Raw genomic sequence first — 14045 nt, 5'->3', positions numbered from 1 at the left:
TCTAATTGAATAATTGCACTCTCTACACGTCAATAACCGTAATTTTAAATCCTAACCCGGATCTATGGTCGAACATATAAACTTAATGACTCAATATGTAATCTGGTTTGGGTTTTAGAAAAAAAGTTCATTATTTAAAAATCCAATATACCCCATAAAAACTAGTGAAACTCGGGATTCGACTATCGGTTAAACCAATAAATGATCCAATATGTAATTCAATTTGACTTAATTTGTTATACTTGAAGAATGTTTAGATGAATGGTGGAAATAATTTGGATGTGCTGCTACAATTTTGTAAAATTTAACTATACAAAATTTTATTTAAACTATTTTTTCATTTAGTTGTAAGCATAGTGAATCAATAGTTGAAAAGATACATATTAAAAAAGAGAACCCGGTAAAAATCAATAAACTGGCTATTAACTTACGATCCGATATTAGATGATCCGCTGAAACCCCTAAAATATAATACTTATTCCAAAAAAATTATTAAATAACTCATACTTTAATATTATAAATTGAAGAAAACTTGTAATTCTTCAGAATTTAATGAAATTTGCATTATGTCATTTGAGAAAAATGAAACAATGATAATAGAAGAAAAAAGAAAACCTATTGATATGAAAATATTAGTTTTATTTTTGTTGCTAATAAAATATGATAAGTTTATATTTTTACTTATTTTAGATGTAAAACTTAATATTTTTAAAAACTCAAGATTGGCATAATTATGTACAAAATGACATAGTAAATATTTTTTTAATTTTCTTATATTTATTCATATTCAATCATTAAATAATACTATGCATGAAAAATGATATTCAGATTATATGGAGAGTATAGTTTGCATAAAAATTAGAACAATTATCATTGATAAAATATGGAAAGTATTAATTACCATAAATATATGAAATATTATATTGTTAACTTAAATAAGTCAGATTTATAGATGCTAGTGTCTTTTCCTATCTTTTAAACAACTCTAGCATAAGTTTTACATAGAATAATTTAGTTTGATTAAAAATTGAATTTTCTTTTTATTTGAATTAGTTTTTACATAACACAGTAATATCTCAGCATAAAGTAAATAAATTTTAATATAATCTAACGGGGTATTATGCTACGTACATTTCCAAGCTAAATTTATAATAAGGGTTAAAAATAAACTACAACATAATCAAATGTTTTAGTAATTAATATAATGGGATAATTTAAAGCAAGGAATTTTAGGTCTGATTGGCTGTCGAGGAAGGATCAAAGGGATTTGATTCGATAAAAATGATTTTAAATAAAATCCTTAACAGATCAATAATTTGAGTAATATTAAATCATATACGAGTTAAGATTAGAGAAGAACTAGACAGAGGGTGGTATAATGCAGTAGGGGAAATGCATGTGCACACAATCTACAGTAGATATTATTTCATAATAATTAATTAATTTTTAATAAATGTCATACTCTCTCCACTATGCTCTGTCCTTTTTGGTGTTATCCTCTCTTAATTACTCATCAAATCACTTAATCTCAACATAATCCCCTATTTTGATACACTTCTCCGTCTTTAAGTTATTTCAATCATTCAATTCGTAAATTTTTAATCATATGCATATATGTACAATATATGTATATATTCTTGTAAATTAACCATTCCATTAAATGGTTCGCATACATATATGCATATTTTTTGCAACCCTGAAATATAACCTGCTTTTTTCGCAGGACCGTTAAATGGGAATTCGATGTACATGAGAAAATTAATTTTACGTCATATATAAAATTAAACATTAAACAAATTTCAGGTTACAGAATTAATACATGTCACTATGTCAGCCCTTATGTTATTTTTCTTTTTAAGTCAGGGTTATGCACATGGTAAATATTCATCGTAGCATATGAACTAACAAGTGTCATGTAGTTAGTGGTCTATTCAAAAGTAACACCTCGTTGCTACATTATTATAATACTGTTCTTCCCTCGAAGCTAATTAAGGCTAAGACATGTTCGAGGTTCACATGATTCACATTCCATAGACATAGAGTTTATACATTATATGGATAAAAATTTGTAGCCAGCCAAGCTGTATTAGTTTTCTTTCGATCGTTACTGAACGTAGGCGTCGTAGCATTGGTAAGTCAACTAAAAGACCTAGGCTAGAGGTTTAATATTCACTCATTTCCAATTACTTAATTTAGTTGACAATTGATTAATAGACCTTGAAATGCAGCTCTAAATAGTAGGACTGTAGGAGTTGGAAAACGATTGAAATAATGATTATTGTGGATGAAACTGGGATACAAATTTTCTTTTTACCTCAACGAAGTGTATATATATGGCACCATGGTAGTAATGTGTTTCTGGCATGCTCTTAAACAAACCAAAAACTAGATTTTAACCCGCACGTTCGTGCGGATATATTTATATATTTTTAAATATATTTTATATTATTAAAAATGTTTTAAATATATAATTTCTATTTTAGTGTTATATATTGTATTACTATATCATATTATTGTTTATATTTCTTATTCAATATTATTAATATATAATGGTTTTAAAAAAAAATTACTTTGTTATTGATTTTTATTACTTACTAATATATTTTCGAGTTAGGTAAAATAAAATAAAAATATGAAATACTCAAATAGAGAACCCCATTCAAATTATGTTGTTTTCTTTAATTTAAACATTTTGCATATAATACATTTTTAAATTTTATTTATTTATATTATAGAAAATAAATATGACTAAAATAATTATATTTACATGTTGTGTTTAAGAAAATATACTTTAACATATCTCATTTTAGTATTTTACGGGATTTATTTATTTTAAATAATATAATCCTATTGTTTTAGTAAACTTTATACATAGTAGTATCTATCATACTATTTATTAAATTTATTATATAGGATATTTGTTTTGGATGTTATGATATTAAGTTCTATTTTTTTTTTAAATTAAGACGTCAAAACATTAGGTTACTTTAAATTTTTACAACATATATAGTTAGTTTTTTCAGGTACATTTCAAAAAGTTAATCTTTATTATCCATGATTTTGTCTTTTGTAAAATTTGAAATATTATCATTTTGAGTTTGAATATTTATTTTCAAAATAATATATTTTTTCCAGACAACTTTGGAAAATTACACAACTATTTGAGTTTGGAATAATACATGAATTTTGAATTTGTTTTGGTACTACATTACTGTATTATTTTATAAAATATTTGAATTTTTGGTGATATTTTTAATTCTTTTATCAACAAATTTTGTTACAATTAAAATAAAATAAAATTTATAATTAAAATTTGATTTTTGTCACTAATATTTTAAATGAATTACTGAAATTTCATATTTTACTAATAACATATTTTTAAATAGTATATGAACTAAAGGTTATTATATACTATTATATTTTTGTATATAAACATTTTTAAGCAATATATTGCTAATAGTTTCAAAATAAATAAAAAGATAATGTATGGCTGTAAATATAAAATTTAACTTATGTTAATACATTTATTTTAATATAAAAGTATTATATAGTTTTCGAAGTTTAATCCATTATAATGATGATCAATAATTTCTTTAACTTAAAAAATAAAATAATTTTTTTTGTTAATTTACCAATTTAATATATTTTTAATATTTAATTCATATAGCACTTCTATTTTTATATAATACGGAATATATCATAGAATCTATAAAAAGTTAGTATAAAGAATTTTTTATTTTCTTTTTTATAATAAGTTTTAGTTAAATTTACTTATAATAATATTATATTACTAATTTCGAAATATATTAATGTGTTATTTATAAAAAAATATTTAAATTTTAAACTAAGATTTTGTTAGATTCTTTCTCAACAGATTTTATTATAATTAAAAAAATCAAATTTATAGTTGGTTTATTGTTAATATATTTATAGTTGGTTTATTGTTAATACAAATAATCAAATATGTCATATTGACTAATTCTTTAAGTGGTCATACTATGACTTGTTAATAGTAGATAAAAATAGAACCCTAAATTAATAGATTAGATATGACATGGATTAGTTGCCATGTATTAATCAAAAAATCTTTCTAAACTTAACTACTATGGTAGAAGCACTTTAGACTAGTGATTAAAATTTAAAAGTTTGTATACCCATATATGGGATTTGAATTCCATAATATGTAATTTCTTGCGGATTTTATAATACAAAGTTTATCAAAAGTTCTAGAGTACATGTAGAGCCGTTTGTTGTGGTCATCTGATGCGAAGAAAGCATGTCCCTCGAGATGTCACATATGCAGAACTGTCCGTCTGGAGGTGGATTTTTAGATACTCGTTCGGGTTCGGATCGGATACTTTAATTTTTGGACATTCGGTATAAGGATATAGAACCGTTCGGGTATTTTTATATTTCGGATCAGGTTCGGGTATTTTTAGTTAGGATTCGGTTATTTCGGATCGGATTCAGATATTTAGATTTTGAAAAAAATTAAAATTTTCATTTCTCAAGTTTCCTGTATTTAAAAATATAAATTTCGCTTAACTAAATTTTTAATAGATTAAATGATTAATAGATTTGGAGATAACATTTTAAAAATTAAAAAAACTTTAATTTATTTATTGTTTTTAAACTTTTGATATAAACTTTGTTAATGTATAAAACAAAAACATAACATGCATTTTAAGTGAGTACCAAATCATTTTTTCTGTAATTGTATGTATATTATATGACTTAAATTATGTTTAACACTAATATAAATATTTTAAATGCATTAGGAAATACAAACTAGAAATATAAAGTTAAATATACATATGTGCGGTTATCTTCGGATATTCATTCGGATTCGGATATTACTCGTTTGGGTTTGGATATTCAATTTTTCCTAATTCACAACCAGTTCAAATATTTTGCTATTTCGGTTTGGATTTTGGTTTGAGTTTTTCGGGTCGAATTTGGATATGGGTTCGGATATCAGATAAGATTTCGAGGCTTATATCCGTCGATCTAAGTGTTTCGAAGAGAGCTTCATGAAATCATTATATGTGAAGCTGTTCATTAATATTGGATATATTGCATGCAGTTGATCATCATATATAATAAAATTAAAGATTATATGATAATGTAATGGGTTATCCAGTACTACAAAAAGAACTTAACTACTATAGAAAAATATATATATGTTTTAGTGACAGAAATCATTTACGAGTATTTTCAATCCCACTGCATAATATATAGAGTAATGCATTTTTTTCTTTCACAGCTGCATTTCCACTTCATTTTGCTGTATATATTAAGCAATGAAATTGGCGATGCTCTATATATTGATACAATGGAGAAACCCATTTTTAATCAACTAAAACTCGTGTTTTCGTTTATATACGTATTATCAAAACATCGTCTTTTTTTTTTCTTTTCAAAAAAAAAAACATCGTCTTTTTCATCGATGAATAAACTAAACATATAATCTGTTCTGTAAGAAATTTAAATATTCAGTTGTGTTAAATATTAAAAATCTCAAGATTTGATCTGAGGTTTGCGATTTCATGGGACAATTTTAAAATATTAGAAAAGGAATTTCCTAGCTTGTTAATGAATATATAAATTAAATAGTGCTCATTACTTGGTTTTCATTTTTTTCTTATGTGCCGTAAAGAATAAATCGTTTTCGGAAAAATTGATTTTTAAATGGTAATGGGACTTGTTCAGCCTTGCATTTGCATAATAGACTGGCTGACACAGCAAATAAAAACTTATAAAATAAAATTAGAATATGAAAAAAGATAAGCCACAATCAAATCATGCACAAAACAGCTCAACGATAGATGGTACCATCAGATTCCAATATCGCTGCAAATTTGAAATTGGAAAGTTCGTTCATGTAATTGGTAAACACATGTGCCATATATCATACTCCCTGCGTTTCTAAACAAATGTCAATTTTACATTTTTCACACAGATTAAGAAGGCAAGAAGATGAGAGAAATATATATATATATATATAAGTCATTATTAATTAGAATTCCTGACCAATAGTATTTAAGATAAATAAAATTATTTATAAAATTAATGCCGTTTGCAATTACTATTCATCTGAAAATAAGTATAATTTACATTGAAATTGTAAAGTAACATTTTTATGTAACAAAAAAATATTAGAATGACACTTATTATGAACAAGAGGGAATATAAGGGTAATGTTATCAAATACTTGTTTGATTTACTACTTTTCAAAATGCGATCATTAACCATTACATTTATTTAAAAAAAAAACAACTATATTTTGACCCGTCTTCCAAAGAGCATAAATATATTTTGTTTTATTTTTAAAAAAAAATTAACTTTTATATTTGAGTTTTTTATAATCATATTTATGTTTAATATTAATTTCATTTGATAAATTAGTCTCTTAAATAATTAAAATACATAATTAGACATAACATTTATCAATATGTCATGTTCTGATTTTAATATAATAGATTACTCAGTAAAAGATATACAAAAGATACAACTAGTTTATCATAACCTTTATTTTTTTAACAACCACCCTTTAATTTTTCTTTGCTGTAAGTTACTTCCTATAAGTTTGACCTAAAATATTTGAAGTAATAAAGTAAAAAATTAAAATAAAGTTTGCTTAAGATTTTTCTGGAAACTATAAATTAACAAGAAACTACAAATTAAAGAAGAATTATCAAATCTACACATAAAATATAAATCTAATAAAATATTATATCATTAATAAGTAATTTATTTTATTTACATTACATAATTATTTTATAATTAATAATTATGGTTCATTGCACTTCTCAAATGAGAAAAATAAATAAGATCACTTTCGTTTTTTAATAATTTTTAAAAAACGTTTAAGAGTTTTTAACAACCAAGATTTTGTTTTTGTTAGTGTTACTTTTCGTTATAAGATCTGGAGGCGTTTAATTCGAATCTGTCTAGTTTCAATCCATCTTTTAAATTATAGATAAAAAGTTAGATATTATATTAAAATTACATTTATTCTGATTTTATTTGAACTAGATAATTTTACTGTCAATTATTTAGTTTTTAATAAAAACCTTTACAGAAATTTAATTATCTAATAATTTTTTTTAAAAAAATAGTTATATAATTCACTAAAATACATGAAATAATAATATTATTTATTAAAAAAATTAAATTTGGTTATTAATATGAAAATTATCAGTTACAAAAATACAAAATTATTAAAATTGTAATTAATAATAATAATAATATTGATAATATATTAGTGATGAAAACATGAAAATATATATGGATGTTATTATGTCTAGTAATACAAAGTCCTATACATATTTATTTTATTGATAATTAATTTACTAAATCCAACAGGATTTTTTTTTCTCTTTGAAACTGATATATTTCAGTGATAGAAACTTTTTTGAAAATTCTGTACTTTTTAGGTGGTATTTTTTGCTATTTTCTAGAGAATACAAACCTAATAAACAAGATTAATTTTTAAAATTAAAAAAGTTTTATAAATCCTGAATTGAGGCGATATAAAGATAACTAGAAGCGCGGATTTATTTTCGGACTTAAATAAAAAAAATTAAATAAATGATATATAAGAGAGTTTATAAGTGTGGGAACACTTATCTGGAATCGAGGATCAAACCATACCAAACTGAAAAATGAAATCAAAGTTGAACGAAATTCATAAATAACCGAGCAGATCCTATATCTATAGAACAAAAAAATTGAAATTGAACCGAGAACCGAATGAGTATTTGAAGTTTAAAATTCAAATTATTTACCTACAAATATATTATATTTAATTAGTAAATAACCAAATATCTTAAAATACTAATTATAAACAGAATTATCCCAAAAATATATTATCCGAATAATATTTATTCAAAATATAAGCAATGTTTTCATATCTGAGTTGGACCTCCGGCCGAAACAGTAAACCCGGTGGCCGTATATGATTCGGATATGCTTATGTTCTTCATAATATATTCTATTAAATGTTCTACCAACTGATATATTTTCACAAAATTTAAATTTAAAGTTTTTTTAGTTAAAAGTATGTTCAAACCCAAAATATTTTCATTAACCTGTGAACAGACACCGGTTGACACGGTCAAAACCCAGAAAAATCTTAAAATGTTCTTATAAATTTATTTAACTTCTCATATATTTCATAATAGTACATAAAACTAAATAAACTATTTGATTTGTCATATAAGGTCAATGACATTTCTATTTATGTTATGCATTTTAAATTATAAGATTTTTATGATTATCTAAAATTATATTTATGAATTTTGAAATTAAAATTAGTTAAAATTTGGTTTTTCATAAAAAAAATAGAACAATGTTATCACACATTTGAACAAAAAAATATGTTATACCATAAAATAGGTATGAGAATAAAAAAATTATTATCTGACCATGGTTCCTTTACAAAGTTATTAAAATTTTATACTTTGAATAAGAGTTTATGGTAAACAATTGATAGGATATTACTGGCACATGATACAAATACACATGAGTTTTTATTATATGGTATATAGCAGTATATATAGATTAATGTTTTCGATATTATAATGTGATATTGTCTATAAAAGAGGTAAGATAGAAAACATGTTAAGATATATTTAGATTTGAAATTATGTAAACAAAACCGAGCACAAATTATAACTGCCCGATTTCAATTAATTTGTTTTGATATTATATATTGGATCTATTAGGAGTAAGTGTATTAAAATGCAAAAAAAAAAAAAATCAAAAGATAGACAAAAGCATTTATTATGATATAGTTAGAGAAATATAAGGAAAAACCAAAAGAAAATACCAGATTGAAAATATAAATATAAACATTTATTATGATATAGTTAGCTATATACCTCAAAGATGAAAAATAAAAGCTATCATACATTGTACATAACAGAGAACCAAAGTTCAAAAGGCTATTCTTAACGAAAATATTCTAATCTAGATAACAAAGTAACAAACAGTAGTATTACATGCCTTACTATTACCAGAAACAATGAACACTTCTGGGTAGATCATAGCTTCACCTTCAGGTTTGAAAAAATTATAACCCATTACCACCTTTTTTTCTTAATGCTCCATTTCAGCTTTCTAAATATGTGTTGATCAATAACATAGATGGCCCGTAATAAATATGGAGTGGGTCCTATACGAATGTGTTGTAGAACTAAGGTTGAGCTTGTAAACTTTTCATTTTTACAAATACTAAGCTTAAGAGCAATTGCAATTGGTAACAAAAAAAAAGAGAAAGAAAGAATATTCATACTTAAAACTGTCGTATATTAGGGGGTGTTAGTGGGAATGACATTTATAGTGATTATTAGAGTTTTCAAGTCTAGTGTTATTGGTTTATAGATTCTCATATTCTCATTAAAATCTAGTGTTATTGATTTGATGATTCTATAATTCTATACAAAATTATTTGTTATTCAAAAAGTTTAGATTTTAATGATTCTACAAATTTATTAAAATAAGTGTTATTGGGAGTTGTATTCTCAATTTTTTAAGTCACAAAACAAGATTTTAAGAATACTACATGTTCCTTTGGATTCTTAAAATCATAATATTACTTTACTTTCATAGATTTTACAATATACAAAATTCTCTACAACTTTTTCCAAATTTAACAAATTTCATAATTTTTCAAATCAACAAATTCTACAAAAATCAAAGTCCCACTAACACCCCCTAAATCAAACGAAGTGGGTCTTGCACATTTTATAATATATTCAGTTGAATCACATTACATTAATGATATAGAATTTGGTTTAGTATAATTATATATAAGACCATTAACAAAATTACTATTATGCCATTAACAAGGAGGTAACAATCTTGTATAAGTAGATTTTTTAAAATTCCATCTCTTTTAATAGTATAAAAGAGATGGAATTTTAAATGTGTTCCGACGTAAAAGACTTTGAATGTGTTCCGACGTAAAAGACTTCGACATTAATTGTACAGTATATAATTATTCAGCAAATCGAGAAACTCAAAATAACTATATATATATATATATATAGTTATTTTGAGTTTCTCGATTTGCTGAATAATTATATACTGTACAATTAATGTCGAAGTCTTTTACGTCGGAACACATTCAAGCAAGAAATATTTTAGAATACTTAAGCTAATCATTTATAGTATTTTATTGCACAATCATTCTAATTAATGAAACTGCAAATTGATTAATTGAAAAATAAAATAATTGAGAGTTGGAATATCAAAATAAGAGCATAAAATCTATATATTTAACGTAATGTATTTGTGTGCGTGGCGTATCTATTGAAATCTGGACACAATCTGATCCAGCGATGAATTTTAGTTATATACTAAATGTCTTTAAATAAAAGCATAAAATAAATATTATTTACTAAAGGCTTATAAAAGAAGAGATCACCGATTCACCATGAAAGAGATCTCTCGGATTCCTTAGCTCAAAGCCAACCATAACAAGAAATATCCATCTTTCTTTCTCTCTCTCTAGAGAAGACTTTCTCTCTCCAGTTCTTGATTTTTCCGGTGTACGTCAAGACCGGATATTAAATTTAAATCTGGTCAAAGAAACATGGGAAGTAGTTTCTTTGGTAAACCAAACATGAGAGGATCTTCGCCGTCTTCATCATCTCCAACATCGTCGTCTTCATCCCCAGCGACGAGAAGAGGGAAGAAGAATGGTTCCGAGAAGCCAAAGCAGCCACAGAGAGGTCTTGGGGTTGCACAACTGGAGAAAATTAGATTACACGGCGAGATGAGTTGCAATAGCTTCGACAATTATAATTCTTCTTTGTATCCACAGGTAACATTTTACATATACATTATATATACATGCATTAACGATATAATCTCGCCAGAGTTGATCAGGGCATGTTAAACATAGTGGTGTATACTGGTATCGCGATCATCTTACGTGTCGTAACCCTTTTTGTGTTCATCGAATTCTTCTATCGGATCTATTATAGGAATCCGAGCTTCGATTCAGTGTCCCGTGAACTTGAGATGACTGATTATGGTTATTTGTATGAAGGATTTTAGTTTCGCTTAATAATTTCTTTAGATTTCATTTAAATAATTACAACTCTAACCCAAAGATTACAAAACGTGTATATCTTTACAAAAATCATGCTCGATCTGGCCAAAAATTATTTATCTAAATTTTAAAAAATCATTTATCTATCAATTTACTATTTGACCGATTATACGTTAATATAGTCGTTAATATAGTCGCAATCATTCATATAAATAGTTTTTTTTTCTTTGGCTTAAACCAGAAAAGAAAAACTTGTCAATGTATGATGTATCTACTATTGAAGATTAGTCATCTCAACTTGAAGATTAGTCAGTTGAGATGAAATAGATTTCATATAAGTTATTATTCTAGGTCTTTGAGTTCTCGAGTGTATTCCTCTCATTTCTTAAGATATACTTAAAGAAAATTTCATGTTATAAATGAAATTGTAACATTTTTTTATCATTTGTCTATCTGATTCAGTCTCTTTCATAAGTATAATTTGCATATCATTTATTTGACCGTCATATATGAATGTATATGTAGGAGAATGTGAGGATGCAAGGAGAATATTCATCCATACCATCATCATCACCATCCTTTACATATGCATCACCATCACCATCTTATGGCCTCTCTCCAAATATAATGGTATATATATTCTCTTAATGCTCTCTTTGTGTGCGATTTATACGTGTGGCGCGCGCGTGCGTGTGTGTTTATAAAGAAAAACATCACTTAGATTCCTACTCTTAGTTATTTATTTACTTTCTATTTCAAATCAAAATATCATGCCTTACGATATGAAATCTTATACAAAATTAGGTCATTCATGTTTCAATATCAACTACTAATTGTTTTTTTCCTTCTGTTATTGGCAGATAGGTGTACATAGAGATCAATACGAGAGAGCAACCATGAGGTAAATATAAAATCACTTTCAACTGTCTTTTTTCAGGTTTATGTTGGGATTGTGAAAGTCAATATCCAACTCTTTATTATCTAATTAGTACGATATTGTCCACTTTGGATTTTAATGCCAAGCCTACATGGATTTACTTTTGGTTTTCATCCCAAAAGACCTTATACTAATTAGAGTTAGACTTCTCTTTATATATTAGACACTTCTTGTCTAATTCTCCAATGTGGGACTTAGATTACATCTCTCATTCTCCCCCTCAATCTAAGGATTACATTCATCTCGTGTCTTTTCTTCCATCGAATTGAGGATGATCCTCGTCCTCCAACATCACAGGTTCCATGATCTTCTGACTTGATCTCTGCCACATACACCTTTCATCATTCCTAACTCATAGGATATACCCATTCTTCTCTCGAAGGTATTTATGTCTTCTTGCAGATTTCTCGTCAACCGCTCTGATACCAATTGTTGGGATTGTGAAAGTCCATATCCAACTCTTTTTATCTAATTAGTACGATATTGTCCACTTTGGACCTTAATGGCAAGCCCGCATGGATTTACTTTTGGTTTTCATCCCAAAAGGCCTCGTACTAATTAGAGTTGGACTTCTCTTTATATATTAGACACTTCTTGTCTAATTCTCCAATGTGGGACTTAGATTACATCTCTCAGTTTATGATATGCTAGCTATTTCGTTTGGTCCTAAATATTAATGACCTTTTATGTTTTGTTCAAAACAGTTGGAACCCAAGCTACGGCATCTTGGAGAGCCACCATTCTTTGGAACCAAACACCACCAGACATTTCTTTAACGAGGTTCTTATTCTACACCATCACACATAATAACATAGGGATTTGATCACATGATTATTAATTTATTAGTCTGTGTGTAGTATTATATACTTTCGTTTCACTCAATACTTTGGTTTATTCAAAAAAAAAATATTTTGGTTTATTCTAGTTTAGTGTAACCATGGTCAATGTACCTATGTCGGTTAAATGTTGGTGAAATAACCTTGTTAAAAAGTGTTACAGGTCTGGTCGATTTGTAGCTAAGAGATATCTTATCTAATGTTTTTTTCTTGTTTTGTCTTGAAACAGGATCCAAGTTTTACAAGGCGAAGTAAATCGTTGGGATCAGGAAACCACAACTTGGGATCGAATGACAATGAAGAGTTAGATTTGGAGTTAAGATTGTCACTCTAATCATTTGTAATACTTTGATTTTTCATGAAATTGGAAACAAGTCGCGCACTGTGATTATGCTTTTCATATATTCTCTGTTGTTATGCTGAAAATAAATCGAAGCAACAACAGCTGAATATGTTCTATTTGGGGTATCTAGTTTATTTTCTTCTTAGGGATAATTTGACCATTCAGTAGAAAGGATTTACAGAAATCGTTTGTAAACTTGAAGGAGCATAAAAAGTTAGATTATAAACCGTATATGGTAAATTTATCCAGAAGCAAACGTGTTCAACTGATCTTGACTAATTGTTTTTGGAAAGAGATAAAAATGCCGTATTCAGCATTTGGTTACCATTTTCCTTATAAGATTTTGCGTAGACTATTATAAATAAATGGTGATTTCTGAATATTAGATCTTAAAGGTTATAGTTTAATTTTATAAACCAATAACAAAATACTAGATCATGACCCATTTGACAGCACAATTTTATTTTAAATTGATTAAACAAATTTTATAAATTAATTGAATTTTGTTTAGTGTTAATAGAGATTTTAGTCGTGTTATATTTATTTTATGTGGCTCAATTAACATTATTATAACTATTAATGGTAAATTAGCTTGCCAATAATTTGATTCATATTGTAATCAGTTTAAATTTGTTGTTTATAATTAGTGTTAATCAATTATCTTCACATAATATCTATTTTAATATATTCGTAATTATTTTTGTTATTATATTTATTGTAAAATATATATTATTTATATATTAAAATGATCCAGACCTTTTCCTATAGTCATTATGGGTTTAGACCCAGAACCACCCGGTCATAAGAAAGTATAATATTTATATTACTTTTTAATGTAATGACTGTTATTAAATCATATATTATATATGT

At 25.9% G+C, this 14045-nt stretch overlaps 1 protein-coding gene across 1 annotated transcript; it reads left to right on the top strand.

Moving 5' to 3' along the window:
- The first annotated feature begins 10471 nt into the window (after positions 1-10471).
- LOC108826918 (protein SPEAR1-like) lies at positions 10472-13283 on the top strand. The gene is made up of 5 exons (XM_018600262.2): positions 10472-10828; positions 11585-11689; positions 11920-11960; positions 12701-12776; positions 13062-13283. Exons 1-5 carry the CDS (start codon positions 10598-10600, stop codon positions 13164-13166), a joined length of 558 nt encoding a protein of 185 aa, XP_018455764.1. The 5' UTR covers positions 10472-10597; the 3' UTR covers positions 13167-13283.
- Positions 13284-14045: the final 762 nt, after the last annotated feature.

This window comes from Raphanus sativus, chromosome 9 (genome assembly GCF_000801105.2).
Source record: "Raphanus sativus cultivar WK10039 chromosome 9, ASM80110v3, whole genome shotgun sequence".
Taxonomy (NCBI): domain Eukaryota; kingdom Viridiplantae; phylum Streptophyta; class Magnoliopsida; order Brassicales; family Brassicaceae; genus Raphanus; species Raphanus sativus.
Note: the sequence above shows the minus strand (reverse complement) of the source record. Positions and strands in the feature narration are given on the sequence as shown.